This window comes from Tachysurus fulvidraco, chromosome 20 (assembly GCF_022655615.1).
Source record: "Tachysurus fulvidraco isolate hzauxx_2018 chromosome 20, HZAU_PFXX_2.0, whole genome shotgun sequence".
Classification (NCBI taxonomy): domain Eukaryota; kingdom Metazoa; phylum Chordata; class Actinopteri; order Siluriformes; family Bagridae; genus Tachysurus; species Tachysurus fulvidraco.
Genome location: NC_062537.1, coordinates 14,171,645 through 14,194,633, shown reverse-complemented (window position 1 = coordinate 14,194,633; position 22,989 = coordinate 14,171,645). Strand labels below are relative to the sequence as shown.

Sequence of the window (22,989 nt, the reverse complement as noted above, 5' to 3'; positions counted from 1 at the left end):
TTGAACTTTATCTGGATGTGGAGAAGTGTCTCCTTTCCTATAAACACTGACCAGCCTTATTTTATCTGCCAACACAGAACTTGTTCATTAACATATGGCCTGTACTGTTCAACAAAGATACCTTTAGTTTTCCAAACTCAATAATACACACTTTGTTTTGAAGTATGCATACTTATGTTGCATACTATTTTAGCATGCATACTTCATTTTAAAGTATACATACTTAATTTGCCTACTAACTAATTTAGTATGCATACTTATTTTTTTTTAAATTTGTATACTTATTTTACATACAAACTATTTAAGTATGCACACTTATTTTTAAATTATGTTTACATAAAGTGTAAGGTGGTTAAGCAAGAACAGAAATTATTACACTACTCATTAAAGTAAATAAAATTATTTAGCAAATTTATTTGATATAATTTTAGTTTCTATTTTAACTAAAAAGAAAAGTTTATATTTAATACTAAATAGTATATATATATTTTGCCTACAGTCCTTATGTGGGAGTGTCACTGGCCCTAGGAGCCTAGCAAACGTACATTTATAGTCCTCTTGTAACTATTCTGATTTAAAGAGAATGTTCTTAAGGTAACTTGACGTATCACAAAAATCCTCTGGTGAGCTGTGGACAGAGCTTCAGGGACTGAGAAAATGTCAAGTATAACAACAAGAATAGAAAGCTAACAAGACCACAAGCACTGAAAATACTCATTTAAAAAACTTAAGTATGCATGCTAAAAATGTTAGTATGCATACTTATAAAATAAGATTGCAAAATAAGAATAATAAAGTGAATGAATTTATGCAAGAAGTGCACCGAAAGTAAAAAAGTAAAAGGCACATAAAGAGCATTTGTATTCAACATTTTAATCATCTTTAACAAAGAGCTTACAATTGCATAGTTAGGTGATGCATTAAAAATGATCTTTAACTTTAACTGATCAAGACAATCACATTCGCATCAATGATTCTAAAAGGCCACAACTTTATAAAAAAAATAATAAATCAGTGGCATGTGCACCAGTTTTAATACACCATGGTTAGAATTTTAAGGGAAACACCACAAAGGACGTACTTTAGACGTTACAAACTGATCCACATTCAGAAATTAGAAGAAGAGTATATTGATTATGATTTAATCAGCATCGATACTTTGGCCATCACAGTGATTTTTGGTGTATATATGAGTAGACTGATGTCACATCTGTAAACATGCACATCCTCCTGTCACATAGTAACTACAAAATACACTAATTTCTTGACCAGAAGTACTAAAGCTAGACCTCTATAGATGTCTAGTAGAACAGAAAAAGAGACATGGACTCATGAACTGTCAGAAATATCTGCAGGTGGATTATTCACGAAGAGAAGCACTAATTAAAATGATGATCTGTAAATATTTATTTGTATTTCTGTGCTTTGTTTACACACATGGAATCAGTCCATATTAATGTTACATTAACAACAAACTAAGAAACCAATTGTTCCATAATAAAAAGCAATGAGTCCCTCTGTTACTTTGGATATATTTTGGTCAAGTAAAAGCACTGGAATGACTAAAGCACAGGGGAGGAGGCAGTGGAGTAGTTAAAGCTTCTCTGTTAATGAATGAACAAGCTGCTACTTGGTTAGAACAAAGACTTACTAGTAATTAGACAGATAACTAACTTTGGTCTTATGTATCGGAACTACTCCAAAGCCACATGTTGTCACTTCATACCACTACATTCGTTGGACATACTACTGATTCTATAACTACTGAATAACTTGCTCAACTGGGTCTGTGTCTTCGAGAGATATACCACAGAGAGTCTATCTACATGTATAAAATGGCAGAGTGAAATTTCAGGGCATCAGGTGCTATCTAACTAAAGCTACTTGGACCTTAGCCCTGTGAGAGACGTGTGTGAACAGGTTTGCTGCATGGGGCTCCGTCGGAAAGCTCTATGCCATGTAAGACTCTTGTTGTGATGCAGATTTTGTGCTTTATAAATTGTTCAGCTCCATTAGAGTCTGGTCCAGCACTTGGTGTATGCCTAAGTTCTCCTCTTTAGCCTGGGCTAGTTTCTCTGGTGGCAGAGGGAAACAAAAAAATAACAAAGTGAGAAATCAAGAAAGTTAAGCTACAAATGAGTAACATTAACAATACAGCACAAAAAAAATGCAGTCGCTACACTAAAAATACCAATAAGTCCAGTTACACCAAGGATTAAAAAATGGGACACTAGTTATGTTTATATCAGTCTTTACTACAGTACACAGTTAAAGTATGTGACTGTGTTTGATTTGGTATAGACAATCGTAAGCATGAAGCAGGTTCCTGAGTGTCTTGGAGTTGAGACTGAGGCCTCTTTCAGCACTGAGACTGGGTAGTGTGTGTTGTGTGAGTGAAATGTCAGGTGAGGTTTGGGTTTCACAGCACAAAAGAGCAGTCTCAGAAGACAGCGGCTGTTTCGGCTCAGCGCCTTCAACACACCGGGGCGACAAGCCAAAAATGTTCAGGCATGATTAACAGGACAAAATTAAAATGTTTCAATAATGCTCCTTCTGATCAAAATATAATCTCACGTATGTGTGTTGGCTTGAGAAAAGCTGTCAGAATGCTATTTTTAATTTAAGGTGAGTCGGTTTAACAAACACAAAATGTAAAACCAGGTAGTTTGCCTACAGATGTCTAAAGCCTTCCTAGTTAAGTGAGATATCCTCAATCTGTGACTGACAGCTACGTGCTACAGCTAACAGACATAAGCCTCATCAAGTCAGTTTGTAATCAGATGCCAGCTGTCAAAATGTCTGAAGCTCCTGTGCAGAGACCTAACCAGAGCTTCAGACAGTTACAGAAAAGAACACTATTGTAGATGAATAAAGATATAACTCGATGGTCAAAATGGAATATGAGCTCATGAACACTGGATTAAATTTTAGCAAAATTGAAAAACAATATATCTGTCTATCTATCTATCTATTTATTTATTTATTTATTTTAAAACCATGAGAATATTCAGCCTGACAAAAAGAACATGTCTTTGTATATAAACATTCTTTCAGTTCACATAAGCATTAGAAATCTCGCCTAGGGAAGGATGGAAGCACATAAACTAATTTCCCATGCTCCAGTCACCCACACTAATAAACAGAAGTCTAGATTTCAAAGTCACAGGGAAAAAAAGTTTGGACAAATATTTCCTTTGAGGTTAAAACAATACCAATGTTGTTTGTCACTGTGGTCTTGAAAGAGATGATGCTCCGTTGATTGAAAGTAATAATAAAATAATAATACCATGAATTGTGGAGAATCCATTTCGTTTGGCAAGGAGCACTGACATGATGGTCACTTTTTTTATATTAATGATCTGTTTCTATAATAACAGCTCATTTACTGGAACTTGGCAGATGTTCCACATAATATAAGCCTAATGACAAACAAATTAATAATTTGGAATTATTCAACAATGAAAAACATCAAATTGTTTTTTTATGGAGTTTAACGTTCTTGCTTGAAACGTATGGAAGGAATCTCAGGAATTCTTAGTGTGATTTTCTCAACATGACAAGATGCTTTTTTTGTCTTATAAACTTGAACAAAAATGCTATTTATCACTGCTATAATTGATAACAGGAACCATCTTGATTCGTCAATGTTCCATGGCATAAAATGTAACTATAGTTGGCATGACATTATTGTGGTGCAATTTATTAATAAATCACAATTATATATTATTATTTTTTATTAGTAATTATTGTCAATTGATGTTTACAAGGAATAAAACACTGCTCGTTGTGCCGTAATTGGAAAATAATCAACTTCAGGCATAGTGTAAGTAACCACATTTTACCCAGGTCACATCACAACACCGCATTATCGATTATTTTCCAATAATAGCATGTTCTGTTGTCTTTTATCCTTTCATTATTCCATACACAATTTAAGTAAGGCAGCTTTAACTGGATATATACAGTTTTTCTACTTTACTGATGGATGATGTGAAGGGAGGCTGATAAATGAATAGAATCAAAGTGCAGCTACATGAAAGGGGAAGAAAATTGTGTATATGTGTATGATATTTCTGGTATATTTCTACTGTTGGGTTATATGTCAAATACATAATAAAAAAAACATGAAGAACATAATCTACATGTTCAGCACTATGGAAGACCATGTAGTATCTAATGCATCATTATATACTGTAGCTGCTAGTAAATAAGAGTTGGCCCACAATCCATCCCAAGCTATTTACCTCTAGAATGACACACAAAAGGTTTTAGCTTATGGTCCAAATGACACAATTCATTAACAAAGCACCCTGCAGTCTCCTGTCTGACAAAAAAAAAAGTTTTATAGAGTTCACACTTTTACCTCTGAAGTCATCACATTTTAAGGTCCCAAATATGACGGTGGATAATTTTGAACTTCATGTGGAATTTCATGTGGAGAGGCTCAGCTGCTGAGCTCATTACGAAATACACTCAGCTCATTAGTGCAGTTTTTCCCCACAGTTATGTAAATGATCTGTAGCTACAGCATCGCAGAGAGCCAGGTACAGCGGAAAAAGTCGGCAGGACACAGGAGAGAGGAAAGAGAGAAAGATAAAATGACAGTAAAGTATAGAGAGAGGGGTGGGGTGGGGGTGGGGGATTAGTGCAGTCAGAAAGATCAAATCTGGAGAAAAATAATCCCTTTCCATATATACAGCTGCTTCTGTAAATATATATATTATTACAACTATTAACACTTACTTTATCCTACAGCCACAGGGTAAAAATCATAGGATGTTTCTTTTTTCTTCCTTTTTTAAAAAACAATTTTAAAGAATTTAGAGAGTATGCTGTTTTGCAGATTTGGTATAGAAATCAAATTAACATGAAATGTGGAAGAAAAAATGTCCATTCAGTCAGAATTCCCCATGTATCATTGTCCTTTTTTTCTCTCTTAAATAATTAGGTGCATCTCAAAATTACTAACAGACATTTGGCTGGTCTCTCATGAACTTAGACAAAAACACTAAGTTAACAAAAGATATACTACTCTTGGCAGTGAAGCTCTAATTTCCATCCAACACAATAAACAAACTGGCAATGAACAAGCAAAATTGCATTAATAGTGTTTGAGAGGAAAAATAAAGAGGAGAAAAAAGGTTTTTGCTTTTTATTACAGAGGGGAAAAAATAAAGCACTACAGAAACACAGAGAACAAATACTGAACAAGTTCCAGCAGAACAATGAAACAGATGTGTAAACACTGACAAACAGGAGAAGCTCAAGAAGAGAAAACAAAAGGGTAATGAAACAGAACACAGTGCTGCTACCTTGAAAAATAGTCGAGAAAAACAGGTAGGACCCAGACTGGCTCCCTGGGGTATGCAGCATTATCTGAAGACTGACTTTATGATTGAGACTGGGATCTGAATTAAATAGTGGAATGGAGGGAATTAAAAACAAGCAAGGATAACAATAAGTGAACCCCAGTTGGGACAGATGTAGGAGGCACCAAGGAAGAAGAAGAACTGAAGAAACAGGGACGATGGAAAAGGCACAAGTGGAGAAAGGGTGAGACGGTGCATTTAAAGCGTTGTCATGTCGTTAAGAGCCAGATCCAGCTCCTCACTGAGGGCTTTACCCTTCAGCTTCTGAGCGTACACCTCGTCTGCATTTCATACACACACACACACAAAGCAAAGGAAGTAAAAGACCAGACACAGAGAGACAGACAGATACAAATAGGGGGGGGGAGAGAAGAGATGGGCCAGAAAAAAGAAACCGTTCAGTGCTGGTTACAAAATCCACTAAACTGACAAAATGTACTGAACCTGTTTTGACTCACATCTTAAACCAAGGGTTGTCAATCTTATCTGCCGGAGTGGCTGCAGGGTTTTTATTCTATTTATTCTAAGCATGACACACATCTGATTTCAATCTCTGTCTTCAATCGGCTATTCGATTTGTCTCCTATATGGGCGAATAAAGCTGACGGTCGCTTGGGAATTTTGCTGATAAGATTGAAGACCACTGCTTTAAATCATGAATCGTGGTGGACATTATACCGATGTGGCGATGTGGCTTACGTGCAGAATAAAACTTCCATTCTGACTCAGAATAGTCATGCACTGTAACAGTCCAAGCTGATTATACAACTTTTTTTGAAAAGTCTGTTAAAGCTTTACAGCTGCATGCAACTTCCAACTTATTATGTTAATGATATGCGGTCGAATCAACTCATCTACAAATAATACACATATAGCTTAAGCTGAAAAGTGTCTAGTTCCAGGATCAGCCATTCAGGCAGATCATAAAAATGAATATGAATATGTAAAGCACACTAGTTTAAACAAATATTTATCATGCAGTTTCAATATTTATCATGTCATCTAACTGCGTTAACAACCTTCATATCAGCAATTTGTTAATGTTAATATTGGCGATTATCAATTCGACATCAACTACATCCTGTTCGTGCTTCATTTCCCATGAAACAGGTTAGTTCTTAACCACAGCAGACCATAACTTTCGTTCTTATTGAGTGATGGAATAACATTTTTCTATGAGACTAGAGAAATTGGACACTCTGCAAATTAGAGTTTATAAAGTTTACAGCCCCAGTTTATAAAAAATTATAGATTATTTATTTCGATTAATTAAATATTAACTAATATTATTAATTAAATAAATGAAAAAAATATTAATAAGTTGATTATCATGATCAATTTTCATCCACCAACTCGAGTGCCAATTAATACACACTTTTAATCCTTTTGGCTTTGGCAGGTCTCACCACAGTGAACTGCATCGTGTATAAGTTCAAAAACCATCTATATAGTTCCATAATGCTGCTCTACCCTCTTCCACATATATGCGCTTACAGATCCCATGATTGGCTAAAGTTTCTCCGATTGACACTGAAAAGAGTAACTCAATCCCTGGCCACACTTGTCTGTTGCATACTAAAGATTTATACTCGCATGCTTCTGTATAGTATGGATGAACACTTCCAAGAGAATACAAGCATATGATAAAAACACAACTTTGTGAAAATAATCCACATGGTAGAGTGCAACACATGCAGTTAATGACCAGGAGCTGGTGATTAATTACAAACAACCCTGTATATTGATAACTTGCTACCGTACCTTCCAAATCATCAATGGTCTTCTCGAGCTTAGCCACAGACCTCTCTGCAAACTCTGCACGGGTCTCAGCCTAGGAACAGAATTAAAAATAATTTTATAACTTCACCAAAAAGTAAAAAAAAAAAAAAAACATTAACCAGTATAAGATAAGTACTTTATATTATTCTGCCATGAAAGCCTTAACAGGCTGCTCACCTCTTTAAGCTTTTCAGTGAGCACTTTAATTTCCTCTTCATATTTGTCTTCTTTTGTCGAGTACTAAATATCAAAAAACAGTGGAAACATTAATATAAAGACTGCATTACTTAAAGCTTAAAACTAATAAGATTATTCATGGTTTGTAGCAAGGCAGAGAAAATGCAGGACAGTTAACCAGGAGAGATATAAATTTAGTTACTACAGTAGTGTGGCACTAGGAAGCAAAGAAGAATTCTTCTGAGAAAAATAAAACAATTTATTAGCTATCAATAACTTGAGCAAAGAATTTAAATAGCATACTACTACACTTCAAACCCAGTAAAACAAATAAGATTTATTTTTTACAGGTCCTATTGTGTTTTAAGCAAGTCTTTTGGTTTTGTACTGTCCCACTTAGTGCTTCAGTAACCGTCTCTATAGTTACCCCAAAACCCATGAGCTTGAGCTCAGCACTGTTATTGTGAGGCTCTGTTGGCTTTTCACAGTAACACAGCCCCCAGCTGATGCTGCTTCGCCTACCTTCTCTGCCTGGGCCTCCAAAGACTTCAAGTTGTTGGTGACATTTTTCAACTCTTCCTCAAGGTCACCAGATTTGCTGTGCCACAGAAGTTGTGGTGGATAAAAAAGCAGAGGGGGGAAAAAGAGGAGAGAGAAAGGAAAAGAGAAAGAAAGAGCATTTTAAGGAGATGGAAAAAAGCTAAAGTCTGGGCTAAGGAGACCCCGACCTGGAGAAGAGGAGTTTTCTGACCAATATTTAGCTAAGGTTAGTGAGTTCCAGCAAGAAAGGATGAGAGAAAAAGCCAGCATTAATATTAAGGTGATTTAGCAACAGTCACTGCTGTACCTCTTCCTCCCCGCACATCATGGACTTCAAATTCTGATCCATGAGTCTAAGCTCCTCCTCCAGCTGTCTGACTCGACTGGGTTAGTCCACAAGAGCAGGGAATGAGGGAGAGGAGGGAGCCACAAACATGGTGTGTCCCAGGGTGGGGTGCATTGGAGCATGCATTTAGGAAACAAAGGAAGAGAGAGGACCCAAGATCCTCGCTGTGGTTAGTGAACCCCAGAGCTGTTCTTTCTTTCTCACTCATTGTTTTTCTACATATAGAGTGGAGTGACTGAAAGATCACAGGCAGCTGGTACACAAATAAGACAGTCATACTAATTCGATCCGACTGACTGATCTCAAGCCTAGCCTTTTTTCCATTACCATCTAGTTACTTCTGTCCAAACCACTGCTATGTTGAATCTGCCACAATCTAAGTCAAACTGTCAGAACTTTAGAAAGCTCACCAGCATTGATCTAGTTGTGGATCCACAGACATTTCTGTAGACAGCTACTTAATATGCGGTAATCTGACAAGTGACAAAAAGCTACAAATCAATTTGGTGCATGAAAATATTTTTACATGGTATACATTTTTAAGAAATTTAATATTGGTTCTCGAAACCAAAACGTGTTGGCTTGAATTATGTTTTTCCTTTGCATGTATTTCAGTCATGAGTGAAGTTCTATCATCTTAAAATGTGAAACATGAGAAAAACATCTGTAAAGATTCTATCCTGACTGCTGGGAAAATTATTATTCTCCCTTCTGGTGTAATCCATCTTATACTTGAAATGTTTCTTGATTTCCAAAACTGTCTTATTATGTCCTGTAGTAATAGGTTTAACTAAATAACTCCCCGTATTCCAGCTTGACCTACAATGTAAATGTAAACATACAATGTGGGCGTGGCTTGAGATCAGACAACTGTACCTTAATGCAAATTCTTGGAAAGGATCATAGAGTCATAAATAGGTCATTCACAACATGAAATTTGATATTTTTTGCCGCTTGTTGCTTTGGAAAGTCTTTCAATCACCACAAACATGCAGCATATTGCATCAATTGTCATGCAACATATAACCATAAAAGTGAACATGCTACACATTTAATACAGACAAATATGTACATTAAACAATTAATATAATGTCGACTGTATGATACATAGAATGCATATTATTGTGTAATATTAAGCCAAAAAAGCAAAAATGTAAATTGTGATAATACATGTAGCAAACTACATAACCAAACCATAAGCAAACTACATAAATGCACTCTGTTGATTGTAAATAATACTCACGCCTCAGCCACCTCAGCACGCTCTTCAGAGCGCTCAAGGTCACCCTCAAGTATGACCAGTTTCCGGGCAACCTGCAGGTAAACAACAAACAACCAGTTAACCCCAAAGTAATACAGTGACAAGTTCTGCTTCCTGGTTAATACATTGTGGGATAGAGAGATAGGAACTGTAGGTAAGCCATATAGTGAGGACAATTAAATGACAGCACCATATCTATAAGGGTTCTTGACTTTGTCGTCAAACTATTAACAAAGCGTTAGGATTCCAGCATTTGAGCAGTAAGCATGTAAAATTGCCCTACAAGCAGTAAATCTGGCGGTCTGTATTCCAAAGGTTAATGCAGTGTTGACTCTTCAGTGAACCAAGAGTCATGTCACATGCAAATCTGCTCTTGAAATTGATAACAAGCATGAACACTGAGCTTAGTGAAGTCTCTATATACTAAATGATTCTTCCACATGCATTAAATGTAGTGCTGATGGTCTTAAAACAACAATCCACTGATCGGTTTTGTAGAAAAACCAAAAACAAACCAGTCTGCATGGTAAACACAACATGAGATGAGTCTCAATCCTGTAGTGCTATACAGAAGGACTGCTTCATAAGAGGTTTAATTAGTAGCTATATACTACAAAGTGTATAAAAAGCCCTCAGATGCTTCTATACTTCAAGCATCACAGCTAAACCATTTCATTAGTACTAGGACAACAGCAAGAAGACACAGAAGCAGTCACAGTACACAGTAGCACTTGTGCCAACAGGTTAAATTGATCAGACAGTGAGAATGTACTAAAAGATGTGAAAGGAATTCCTGGCGAGAAGTAAATTGATTCCACAATGAAGGAAAAAGCTAATAGCTAAATTACAAAGCTTTGAACGGCCAAAATTGGAATATAGTATCTATGTTGGGCTACACGTAGGGCAGGCTATTTACATTCTAAATGTTTTCCACTGTATATCCAAAAACAAGATTAAGTCCAAACAAGAACCAGTGGAAACTCACACAAGTGAGTATGAATGAAAGTTACGGCTGAGAGCTGATGAGAACGAGAGATCAATGCACAGTAATGATGTTGCTTATTATTGCTGGACATTTGGTTAACTGTGCTTGTGCTTGTCTGTCTGGTACCAACAATAATCAGTTGGACCTGGTGGTGGAGAGAGAGCAATCATTTGCATTGGACTGACTAACGGAAAAAACACAGCTCAGCCCCTGGGACAAAAAGACAGTGTGTAGTGCACTGGGGAAAAAAACAGTAAATCTTTCACAACAGTAAGGAAACTAGAAATGAGGGAAGTATATAAAACTCACATATGCCTATGAATACAGATACCTCATAGTTAGAAATTAGTAACATATAAAAAATATTTATGTTTCTATATTTAAAAAGGTAGATAATGTAATGTAGTATAACGTAACTGAAAGTGACCTCTCAGGCACAGAGATGTAAACTTCCTAAGTCACACACCTCTTCATATTTGCGATCAGCCTCCTCAGCAATATGTTTGGCCTCCTTCAGCTGCATCTCCTGAAGCTCCATTTTCTCCTCATCTTTTGTTGCTCTGTTCTCAATCACCTTCATTCCTCTGTGGACCAAAGAAGCAAAAACAAATTTACAAAATGTTTCAGTTAGTTCTTCAGTTTCCAAACCGGTTGAAGTGGTTTCATCACACCTTCCATTACAGTCATACAATTATTACACGAGTCAAAAATCTGTGATTACAGAAGACGTCCAAATATAGAACGTCCAGGGAAACTGGCCAAATGCTCACAGACTTGTCTAACTTTTTATGAGTCTTTTACAAGCACTGAGCTGAGGCAATTTTTTAGAATGCAAATAAATTACCTCTCGCTCTCATCTGCAGCTTTTTCTGCCTCCTCGAGTTTCTGCAGTGCGGTGGCCAGTCTCTCCTGAGCCCTGTCCAACTCCTCCTCAACCAGCTGGATACGTCTGTTCAAGGAGGCCACCTCAGCCTCTGCCTATGCGGACAACACAGCAAAGATCAAACTCACTGATTAAAACAACAGAAGACAACGATTTTTCTATTACACATAATAGAATGCTTTAGCATGAATTGTGTATGCTCTGTCTATATTCATTAAACTTTGCACCGGCCGTGTAGCTGGACCCACCGTTATGAATCATTATGAAGCATGTAGCAGTTTTCCTAAAACGTTTACCCTCTGAACACAGTAACCCTTTGGGATATTATTAAAGCAACCAATACATAATTTATTAGACATATACCATGGGAACCAGCAGCTCTTGGGTTGTACTCTATATGCATAGACTTCCTCTCATGGGACATTAAGAATAATCTTCTTCTGGATGCTTTTCCGATAAGAATCACAATGTCATTTGCCCCTAGACCGTTTAAACCAGCTAGCTATTCATCACCCTGCTAACTCTATAAAGCAGATTTACAGTTTAGGAGCAAAAAATGGAGACATGAAAAACCACAGCAGGTTACATGGAAGTGAAGGGAAAAGCTACAAACTCTGAAGGTGGCACTGCTTTGTCAGTCTTGAGACACATTTGAATAAATTAATAAATACTCAGGTAGCAGTTCCAAGTGTGAGGATTCAAATACTATATATTTTTATAGATTTTGCTGCAATAAATTGTGTTCAGGTTACATAAAACCTAATGTCAGGTTAATAAAGAATATAGAAATGTCATGCACAATCACTTGATCTGCTAGAAGAGAGACATAAGTGAACATCTTCACAATAGTTTTCATTGAAGAAACATGTCATTCTTTCATCTTATAAAATGTCATTCTTTAAAAAATAAAAAATAAATGTTTTTGTTAATTCCGCTTCGTGTTGTGATCATTAAGAAATCCCATTGTTAAATATTTTCCTGTAAAAGCACACATCAAGTATTTAGAATTTACTTCAGCAACAAAACATTTTATTGTTAATAAATGAAGTTATTAAATTGAATAAAAGGTATAGCTATGTTCTTTATTCCAGATCATCATGAGCACCACTTTGTAATTAGGTTGTGGTGATGACTGATGTTTAACAAAGTTTTCGTTGAACAGTTTGATCGACTTCTTTATCAAACACAAATGCATACAATGATATCTTGAAAGGTAGCTGAAAAAGAAAATAACTGAATATGATAGGCTGATATCAGCATAAATGCTGTTCGTTCATTCACACAATTATCCAATATCCGCTCAATAACTCTTCCAATTACTGAATTCATCTGTCATATGTCCTCTGAAACGTGAAGCCAGTTTATAGTAAAGTCTGTAATGCTTGTGTTAATGCCAGTTTCTCAATAGCATAGAAACCACAGATCAAGTGAATCCATTGCAATGCATCCTTGTAAGCCACATAAAATAGAAATTCTTTCTTCTTCAATATCTGTAAAGAGTATTGTTTGTCCTTCAAAAGGAAGGCCTAACGTATATCCCAGCCTGAATTGTTCATCTGTAAGCATGCTCTATTTATAGTTTCCAAATACAAAATAATAGCTAGAATGTTACAGCATTTTGATTTTGATTAGACATGGAACTTATTTACACATTTAATCAAATCTATTGACAATGAATAGATAAAAGATATACCACATATCTGTGTACAAACCAAGGTCCAAAACACCCATCTTATGCAAAGATTATGTTGATATGTATTACTACACTTCTACACACCGTTTCAAAACTCTCATTGCACCAAGTATGGAGAGATGAAGCTACAGGTCCACCAGGAGACGCTGATTACTGAGATGATTAGACTTTGGCTTTCACATTCCACCATTCCATGTTTCCCACTGAGCCAAAGGGAGCACAAAAGAGCTAGTGTTCTTCTCTCACTCCTCAGCAGACGACAGCTATAATCAGGCCCCCGCTTTGTCAAATCCTCCCATTCTGAACCGATTCCAGTGTGCTTCAGCAGGGCAGCTGTGGAATGCCGCAAATGGCATCCAAAATATTCCTTATGGCTAAAACGAATAATTCTTAATCATTGCAACTCTCTTTGTCAATTTAACTGCTGAAGGCCAAATGATATGAAAAACCAACAATGCCAAGAGCTCTTAAGGATCCAAAGTAAGACCAGCTTTGTTTGATCAAGTGTCTGCACGTCTTAGTTCCTTTATTATTTCACCCTTTATTCAGACTCTATTCACTTTTAACTTATGATGTGACCTGAAGAAAGGTTCCTGCTCCCATTTGTTCACCACATGATCTTTAATGCATTACTAAAAGTTTATTTCTTTCACCCTTTCCATTTTTACAGTGAAAAATCTGAAATCTCTCCAAGGGAAAAGTCAAGCACTAGTTATCTGATATATGAAATGTTTGGACATTCCCAAGGTCTTTTTTTTTTTGCTCACATGCAATGAAGAGCACAGGAAATGATTAACCTTGTGCTCTCTGGGATTGAGGCCAGGTTGAGTCAAGCCAATGGAGATGAAGATGGGGAGGACACACAGGAAGTGGGAGCAGGTTGGCTAAACAATCTACAGCTAAAAGTCTGTAGTGCAGCTTAAGGGATAGGCTTGGGGGGGGGGAAGCAAGAGAAAACACACATGCATGTGTGTCACCTTTAAAACAATATACTTCAAAAAGTAGATCCAAGTAGTTTAAATATTTTGAGATCAATTCTAAAATATACACTAGTATAAACACACCTATGTTTTTCATATCTATGTGATAAGGTTAAAAAAAAAACAGTCTAATAATAAGGAAATTTTTTTTTTTTTTTAGATTTTTACCACAACTTTTTTCCAAATTAATAGAAAATGTTATAAATATAAATAATAAAACCTTTCTAAACATTAGCTTAATGGCTAAAATTCATTTTTGAAGTAAGTTGATTACTTTTTTTTAGGTTGGTCATCAGTAACTTATTCAACCCAATATATATTTTTATATCTCACTATATATTATTTTAATATAAATCCAGTATGTTTTTTATTTTTTACTATTGTCAGTTTGGTTCAGTTTATGAATGACAAACAGTCTCATGTTGCTCTAAGGCCATATAACCGGTCTCTATAGCAACAATGTAACTGTATCTGCTCTCTATTACAAAGTCGAGATAAAACGAGATAATTCAAAAATAATCCCAAACGCGCAACACAACACGTCTGTATGTTGGGTCCAGCTGTGTTTTTAAAGTCTTACCCTCTCCCTGGCATGTCTCTCTGAGTCCACCTCTCTCTGTAGCGCCTCGGCTCGGTCCTCTGCGTCGTCCGCCTGCTGCTGCAGAGCCTGGATCTTTCTTTTCACAGCTTCGATGGATGACATTCCGACTAATGTTTTGTTTGTTTGTTTGTCGTCACGAATCTACAGACACTTTGTAGTGCACACAGAGAGACACGAAGCCTTGGGCCACCTCCGGACCCTGAAACTGCTAAACCTGCTAGATTTTTTTCTTCATGAGAGAGTTTATTTGCCCCAGAGCTCTTGTGAAAGAGGAGAGCTGTGTTACACCGTGTGGTACCGTGTTGTGCACAAAGAGAAAACTGCCTTTGTAAAAGTTACACACTCGGCTGCGTCACCGAGGCTCCGCCCACTCTGTTATCTGACGTGACGCCATCTGGGCGCTCGCGCATTAAAGTGTCGTTTTTTTCCTATAAAAGTAACGGTTCATGTTACATGCTAACGGGGCTAAAGCTAGCTAATAATACATAATACATAATACACGCTGGACTGCATGAACACTCTAAATATAATAACAAACTTACTGACTGTTCTTACTGAAAAACAACTGACTTCTCACTGATAAAATACTGACTTATTACTGAAAACTACCGACTTATTACTGAAAAACTACTGACTGTCCTTACTGAAAAACTACTGACTGTTATTAATGAAAAACAACTGACTTCTTACAAAAAAGTACTGACTTCTTACTGAAAAACTACTGATTTCTTACTGATAAAATACTGACTTATTACTGAAAACTACCGACTTATTACTGAAAAACTACTGACTGTTCTTACTGAAAAATTACTGACTGTTGTTACTGAAAAATTACTGAGTGCTCTTACTGAAAATGTACTGACTGTTCTTATTGAAATATTAATGATTGGTCTTACTGAAAACTTACTGGTTGTTCTTACTGAAAAATTACTGAAAACATACTGACTGATGTTAGTGAAAAACTACTGACTTCTTACTGAATATGTACTGAGTGTTTTTACTGAAAAATTACTGTCAGTTCTTACTGAAAAATTTACTGACTGTTGTTACTGAAAACTTAATGAGTGCTCTTACTGAAAACGTACTGACTGTTCTTATTGGAAAATTAATGATTGGTTTTACTGAAAACTTACTGACTGTTGTTACTGAAAGACTACTGACCTTTTACTGAAAACCTACTGGCTTCTTACTGAAATCCTACAGACTGTTGTTACTTGTTCTTACTGATTGCTCTTACTGAAAATGTATTGGCTGTTCTTACTGAAAAATTACTGATTGCCCTTACTGAAAATGTAATAACTGTTCTTACTGAAAAATACTGAAAACATACTGACTGTTGTTAGTGAAAAACTACTGACTTCTTACTGAAAACATACTGGCATCTTACTGAAAATCTACTGACTGTTGTTACTGCCCACATGGAAAGAATCTATATGTGGATATATGCGCATATATGAAACCTATATGTGGCATATATGCGCATATATGGCAATATATATGCTGCATATATGCGTATATATGCCACATATAGGTTTCATATATGCGCATATAGATTCTTTCCGGAAACTTACTGAATGTTCCTACTGAAAACTGTTACTGATGGAAACTCTCTTATTAACTTCAAAACAGAAAAAAATGTATGGTGATAGAAATACTGTTTACAGCTCTGAAACTGTTTTGGAAAACAAAAATTTTTTTGGTAGTGTCAGTAACCCTGTTTGCAGGTTACACCACGTCATTGATTATTTTCCTATAGCAGGCCACACAAAGTGTTTTTGTTCCTTATTTAGACAACTATTGGACAAATTAATAGAACTGTTTTATAGAGTCATACGATAAAAGAGCAGTTGTATGAGCTATGTCTAAAGTTTGACACATCCATTTTGTACATGATGACCACACTTAGATGACTGTACATGATGAATGCACTCAGCAGGACTATAAACTAATTCACCAATTACTCTTTCATACTGCTGTCTGGAAAGGCACACTAGTTATGAAGTGGTGAATGAGCACTGGAGAGCATTACTTCAGTGGCCTATAAACAAATGACTGTGTTCTTTTAATTCTTTACCTTCTTTGGTCATATAATAACAATACCGCGACTCAGGGTAAATATCAATCATTCTCGCAGACACAGCACAACATTTTATTACCATAAACTACTAGTTTCTTCCTTCTTATATTGACCTTCTCTATTACCCATGGAGGTGACTATGAGCTTTATCCTGGTATTCAATCTGTAAATAAAACTGCGTATTTTTTAATTTTTATACTCTTACATGTCATGCTTTTCAAAATTAATCATGCTCCATAAAAATATTTGAATATTTCTGTGTAAAGTCTTATATTTTTCAAATATAAGATCACTTTGTTTCCATATCAGACTATACAAGTCCTCCCAATGACGGACACACTGTGTAGTACAGTATTAATTAGTAAAAACTCATTTGCTCATTTAGCAATGAATGTTTTTTTACTAATAGTTTCAAATATAAACCTGAATCTATTGTGATTAAATAAAACCTAGTTCAACTTTATGCACATTATTTGATACTGATTAGCAGTATTGCTTATGTATTTATTGTTACCATTATCAGCAATAGAAACAACTGAATTCTTTTACTATGGTACATTTGGCATGATAATAGGATTAGGACGTGTTGTATAATTATTTTAGCGTTAACTACCATATTTAGACAATAATTGTATAATGCGTGATATTAGATTATTCATTAGTATTTGTTTATATATTTTTTCCACTGTAATATTTAATAAATGCTTTTCTTTTCTTTTTTTGCAGTTATCATGGCATCACCAGTTATCATGGCATTACCAAGGGATGGCAAATATATTGCTTGGCTAACATTGATATGACTAGTGTTTGTTGAGATTAAGAGCAGAAAACTGTTTAAAACTGTTTAAATATTACAAAAGGGGTCGGGCAGAAGCAGAGAGGATTAGAAATTGGGCAGGGAGTTTAAAGGAAAGGGTGTTATAGAACATGGGCAGGAAAGGGAGGTGATGCTGACAGATACTGCTTACACTGTCGTACTAGGTCAGACCATTTTAAGTCAAATCATGAGCTAATAAAATATACCAGGCAAATGATGTACGTCACTAAATCCATGACATCCATGGTTTTCAAATGTGCCCTGTGCTTTTGATTAAGAATGATAGATTTTAATAAATGGGTTTATAGCATATCAATAACCGAGGTTATATTACTGAAATTGGGCAAACCCTGGTAACTAGTATCTATACACTAAACATTGTACAAGATGATGCAAAAGTAAGCAAATAACACACATCTGGCCCAGGATCCCCTTTTCATCCATTATTATCACAGCTTTCACTATGAACAACTGTGAGGTAACAAGATGACAGTCATGTACAGACAGTCTAAAATCAGCCAATACTATTGCACTGGAGATACAAGGCTAATATAAATAATGTAAGATAGTCTAGAGAGCTAAAAGATCCCAATTTTGCTATCTTGTCTGAGTGATTAAATCGCATGGCTGGTGTTGACTGGCTTTATGGAGTGTTTGTAGTAAGTGATAGTGTGGAATAGTTGGCACTTTCTCTAGTGTCTGTCAACAACACTCTTCTAGCCATTCACACCAGGGATTTCTGGCATGGGAAAGAAAGGAATACCCTAAGAGTAACTGACAGGGAAAGAACTATCATCATGGTATCATGATATTTACATGGTGAGGTATATGTTACAGGTATATATATATATTTCCATTTGGACAGAATTATGGATTAGTTTAAAATAATGTTTTTGAAACAAGGCCAACATTTATTTGACTATACTATATCAGATGAAAAGAATTTTTGCCAAATTTAGGAGTCATTTATTCTGAACAGCTTATTTATAATTTGTATACAGTCAAACATGTCCTCAGATTTGAAAAAAATAAAATAAAATAAATTAAAACATAAATATTATTTTGATGAAATAGCGCCACCCTATGGTAAAATCCCTCAATGGCATGAAAGCCTTTTATCTCAGCTTACAATCAATTCATTTGTGAAATTAGTTAAAAATAATTGATTTAATCCCACAAGAGTACAAGTGTGTTACTTAGAGACTCGGCTCTGTGTCACTTACGTCTGTGGCTTTCTTCTCAGCCTGCTCCAGCTTCTCTTGAGCATCCTTCAGTGACTCTGAGTATTTATCCAACTCATCCTCCACACCCTTCAGTTTCTTTTGCAAACCCTGGAGCTCCTCTTCTAGCTGAAACACACACACCACACACACACACACACACACACACACACACACACACACACACACACACACACACACACACACACACACACACACGTTAGTTTCTGAACACTATGAGTGAATGAGGAAACCTGTGATAAAAAAAGTTTATATTACCTAGCAGTCATTACTATAAATGTCTTTGCAAATATGGCACTGACACACACACACACACACACACACACACACACACACACACACACACACACACACACACACACACACACACACAAACAAACAATGACATGGCACTACTGGATTCTTTTCAGAAACATTAAAATATAGCAAATTAAAGACTGCATAAAGTCTAGTTTATTTGAAGCAAGAGGCATAAATACTTGTAGTGCTGTGCTGAAGGGCAGACAGGCTAAAGATGGCATGAGGACAGGATTATAAAGGGAACAGTAGACACAGCCTTTGTGATGAAGGCCTTCATCAGGCCTGCAGCTGGTGAGGCTCGTTTTCCCCTTTCAACACACCTAGATAAAACATCCAGTAGCCAGGCAGCCATAACACAGCAATACCTATCTATTTTGTATATTGTGTTCTTTAGTCCTTAGAGACAGTCTGTTACTGTATATGGCAGTACAAACCACAAGTCCTGTTCTAAAAAATAGACCACAGTTCATGGGCGGCCATGATTAAAGCTTCCTGCTAAGCTCATGAGATCTCAAGCCCAGGCGTTCCGAATGCACCCAAACCTAAGACTTTGATGTGTGAGAACCTGTGGGATACCCATTAGAAGAACATGCAAAAGTCACTGATTAAGCTTGAAACTATTAAAAGTATTCAGTAAATTTGGGAAAAGTAGCACTTGGAATGCTGTTTAAATTGATACCTGCAGCTGCCGTTGTCCCTACAGTAACAAGAGACACAATAGGCCATAAACCAGAAATAAAAGGACTATAAAAAGCCTGTTGTGACTGACAGAGCTGCTGGTGTGAACACAATGTGCTCATGATAGACACACCGGGATGTCTTTGGGCTCAAGTTATGTGAAGAATTGCACTGGGACGTCATGTGTAGTCAAGGAATCTTTCATCTAAATGCTGGGGCTGCTGCTGAACTTTGCGGTTGGGTAACGTTTGACCTCACACATAGCCTTGACCCCCCAATGTGCACAGAAATAATTCCAAGATGATCAGGAAATGCACAAAAAAAGAGGAGAGACACAAGGATGTCATCAGCAGTGACCGCTTGGTTCATGACTGTGGTTAGAATGTGGTTTCTTTGATGCAACACTAATTAAGAAGATCACTGCCACATGTAGCATAGAAAAAAGACTGGATAGATAGTTTTATAGATGAGAATCTTCTGATCAAACTCTACCGTCTAAATGATAGAGTTTGATGGTGATCATTTTGGAAAATTACACACACACACACACACACACACACACACACACACACACACACACACACACACACACACACACACACACACACACACACACACACACACAAGGACTGGCAAATGTTCAAGGACACATGCTTCTGTGTATTCCATACAGCTATTCATGCTTAAAAGGAAAGAAGAGTATCCAAGTATCCAAATTCCAAAAAAAAACCCAACCTGTACCTCAGCAGCCCTATATTGAAAGATACAAATTCAAAAGTTGTTAATTTCATGATAACATTACTGTCCAGCAAAACCACATACAGTAACAAAAATGCGAGTAAGTTCATCAGTGATGAGTTTATCTATAAACACTATCTATAAAACCAGAGAAATCCCCACTTAATGATAAACAGTAGGGAAAAAATGTCAGACATGAATCCTTCATCATCTTGAGCTAGTAATCCGAAGCCAAGATTCTATACTGAGACAAGTAAGAAAAACAAACTTCAGTCAAGAACATTCTTGCTATCCAAGAAGCAGGGGGCTTGTAAAAGTGTGGAGGAAAAGCAGCTTTAGTGTCTGAGAAATGCATAAACTGTGAGTAACCAGACATGCATGTCCTAAGATATCCTGCAAACCTAACACTTATCCACAAGTTGGCCTGAACATAAAGGTCACACTCCACACATGTCATTTTGTGACTCATTCATAGTAAAACTCTGATGCTGCCTATAATAAACTCATTTAGTAATTTGACTAAATATGACAGATAATATCCAGACACACATTCCAGGATGAAGTGTGTCTGGATATTGTGTAGATTTAGTCAAATAACCGACCTGTCACTTGTGACTATTTCACGGCTGTCTAATTACCTGGATTTGTCTCTGGTATTTATTTAATCGTTTGTGGTTGGAAGAATGTCTGGAATAAAACAGTCCAATAAGAAGAATAATAGCTGTATTTCTCATAAGTCAGAAACCATCTACAGAGTCCAGTCTTAAATTTCGCAACGGTTTGGGTTAAAAACATGTACTTTTTAGCCATATTAATATACAGCTCCAGATTCTACAGTATGTGACTGAACACAGTGAAAGCTTTCACGTGCACTTTTATTAGTTCATTTCAAATAAAACTTCTCCATTTGATGCTAAATGTCACTAAAGAAACACTAAAGTTTATTTATTTTTGAATACTGCAGATATGATAGGGGAGAGCATCAGGATTCTCTGCTCAACCAATCTCTCTCTCTCTCTCTCTCTCTCTCTCTCTCTCTCTCTCTCTCTCTCACACACACACACACACACACACACACACACACACACACACACAAACTCCAATACCAGTTTGCATTTGTCCTCTGCTCCTTTTTTGTCCACTTCAGATTGCTCAGCGCGGTCTATGGCATTCTCCTTGTCCAACTTCAGCATTTGCATCTTCTTCTTGATGGCCTCCATGGTGGCTGCTTTGGGACAGTGTCTCCTGCACACTGAGAAAGCTGGGAGCAGACGCAGAGGGCTGATGCGAAGTTGTGAACAGCACCGAGAGCTCCAACAGAGTGAAGGTCCAGTGGCTGTCTCGGATTGGGCGGTGTGGGCAGGAATCCTGTCCAAAACGAGAGCAGCACTTTTTTTGGAAAGCTCACTGGAGTCACTCGGTGGAGGAGGAGTGACGTCGCATGCTGATCCGTGCGTCTGGATTTGGACGGAGTGATTTTGTCCATCTTTGGGAGACTCTTTGAATGCACAAGTAGGGATGAGTTGTGGGGTAGAACAGGAAGAATCCAAGGGTGCGTGTTTAGTACGGCAGTAAAAGTTTATGAAAGCTGTAGAAAAGGGCTATATACACTAAGCTGTCCTTTTTTATTATTGTTTTAACAAATTTGACAATATTTTACAATAGTTTGGACCTACAGTGTAAAAAACTTGCATAATTCGTTTAGTTGTAAAATAAGGACATGTATATATACTGTAGGTAAGTATATGTATATATAGGCCCTAGGTATGCGCTTCTTTATTTGTGATTATTTGGGATGTGAACATTAAAGTGTCTTCACTACTGAAATATCTGGGATGTTGAGTAGGTGTTAAAATGATCAGCATCTTGGACCCGATCATGGGGGGAGAGAGAGAGAGAGAGAGAGAGAGAGAGAGAGAGAGAGAGAGAGAGAGAGAGAGAGAGAGAGGGAGAGAGAGAGAGTGGGGAGAGAGAGAGAGAGGTGGAGGGAGAAGGGGAGAGATGGAGGGAAGGAGAGGGAAGAGAGAGATAGAGTGAGGGAGATAGATGGAGAGAGGGAGAGAGGAGACAGCTAGATCTGACCATTACAAAATCTGACAATTCGAACAAGTTTGAATAACTGTTAAAGCAGATATTTAAGGCTTAAGTACAATCCGTTCACCAATCTTTCTGAAGGGAAATAATCTGCGTACCTGAGAGTGTAAATCTTGCCGTTTAATCAGAATCCATTTGATCAGGAAAGCAAGTGGTATTGCATAATAAAAGAAACTATCAGCTAATTAGGTTTCTAAATGCAAATGCAATCAAATACATGCTTACCAGAGAAAAAAGTCATCATGAAAACTAGCAAGTTCTTCAAATCTATACCGGACTCTTTTTAAAGGAAAGGCCACATTAATCAACAAGTTATTCCATACTGTGAGAGATAACTATAATATATTGTAATTATAAATTCCTGAAAGAAATCTGAGCTAGAATGATCAAGAATAATGTCTAGAAACTATACTGCCAAACGTTTGTGGAC

General features: G+C 36.7%; 1 protein-coding gene across 6 annotated transcripts; it reads right to left on the bottom strand.

The window, feature by feature from the left end:
• Window positions 1-857: 857 nt before the first annotated feature.
• On the bottom strand, window positions 858-21,831 carry tpm2 (tropomyosin 2 (beta)). Of its 6 annotated transcripts, none has more exons than XM_027141044.2 (9): window positions 21,572-21,829; window positions 18,732-18,857; window positions 11,302-11,435; window positions 10,924-11,041; window positions 9,455-9,525; window positions 8,173-8,248; window positions 7,326-7,388; window positions 7,131-7,200; window positions 858-2,075 (listed from the first exon to the last, which is right to left on the bottom strand). In XM_027141044.2, exons 1-9 carry the CDS (start codon window positions 21,683-21,685, stop codon window positions 1,993-1,995), a joined length of 855 nt encoding a protein of 284 aa, XP_026996845.1. In that variant the 5' UTR covers window positions 21,686-21,829; the 3' UTR covers window positions 858-1,992. The 6 variants fall into 6 exon arrangements, with proteins under 6 accessions (XP_026996845.1, XP_026996846.1, XP_026996849.1 ...); XM_027141045.2 differs by lacking the exon at window positions 8,173-8,248 and adding an exon at window positions 7,848-7,923 and having other exon boundaries at window positions 21,572-21,828; XM_027141046.2 differs by lacking the exon at window positions 858-2,075 and adding an exon at window positions 5,138-5,650 and having other exon boundaries at window positions 21,572-21,831.
• Between the last annotated feature and the right edge of the window lie 1,158 nt (window positions 21,832-22,989).

What these genes read in the sequence shown, in the direction of transcription:
- tpm2 (XM_027141046.2), bottom strand. Translation starts at nt 21,685, where the DNA reads ATGGAGGCCATCAAGAAGAAGATGCAAATGCTGAAGTTGGACAAGGAG. An exon ending in GCTGCAGATGAGAGCGAGAG is followed by an intron (nt 11,042 to 11,301) that starts GTAATTTATTTG and finishes TTTGGTCCACAG; the next exon opens with AGGAATGAAGGTGATTGAGA. An exon ending in GACCATTGATGATTTGGAAG is followed by an intron (nt 5,651 to 7,130) that starts GTACGGTAGCAA and finishes TATGAAATGCAG; the next exon opens with ACGAGGTGTACGCTCAGAAG.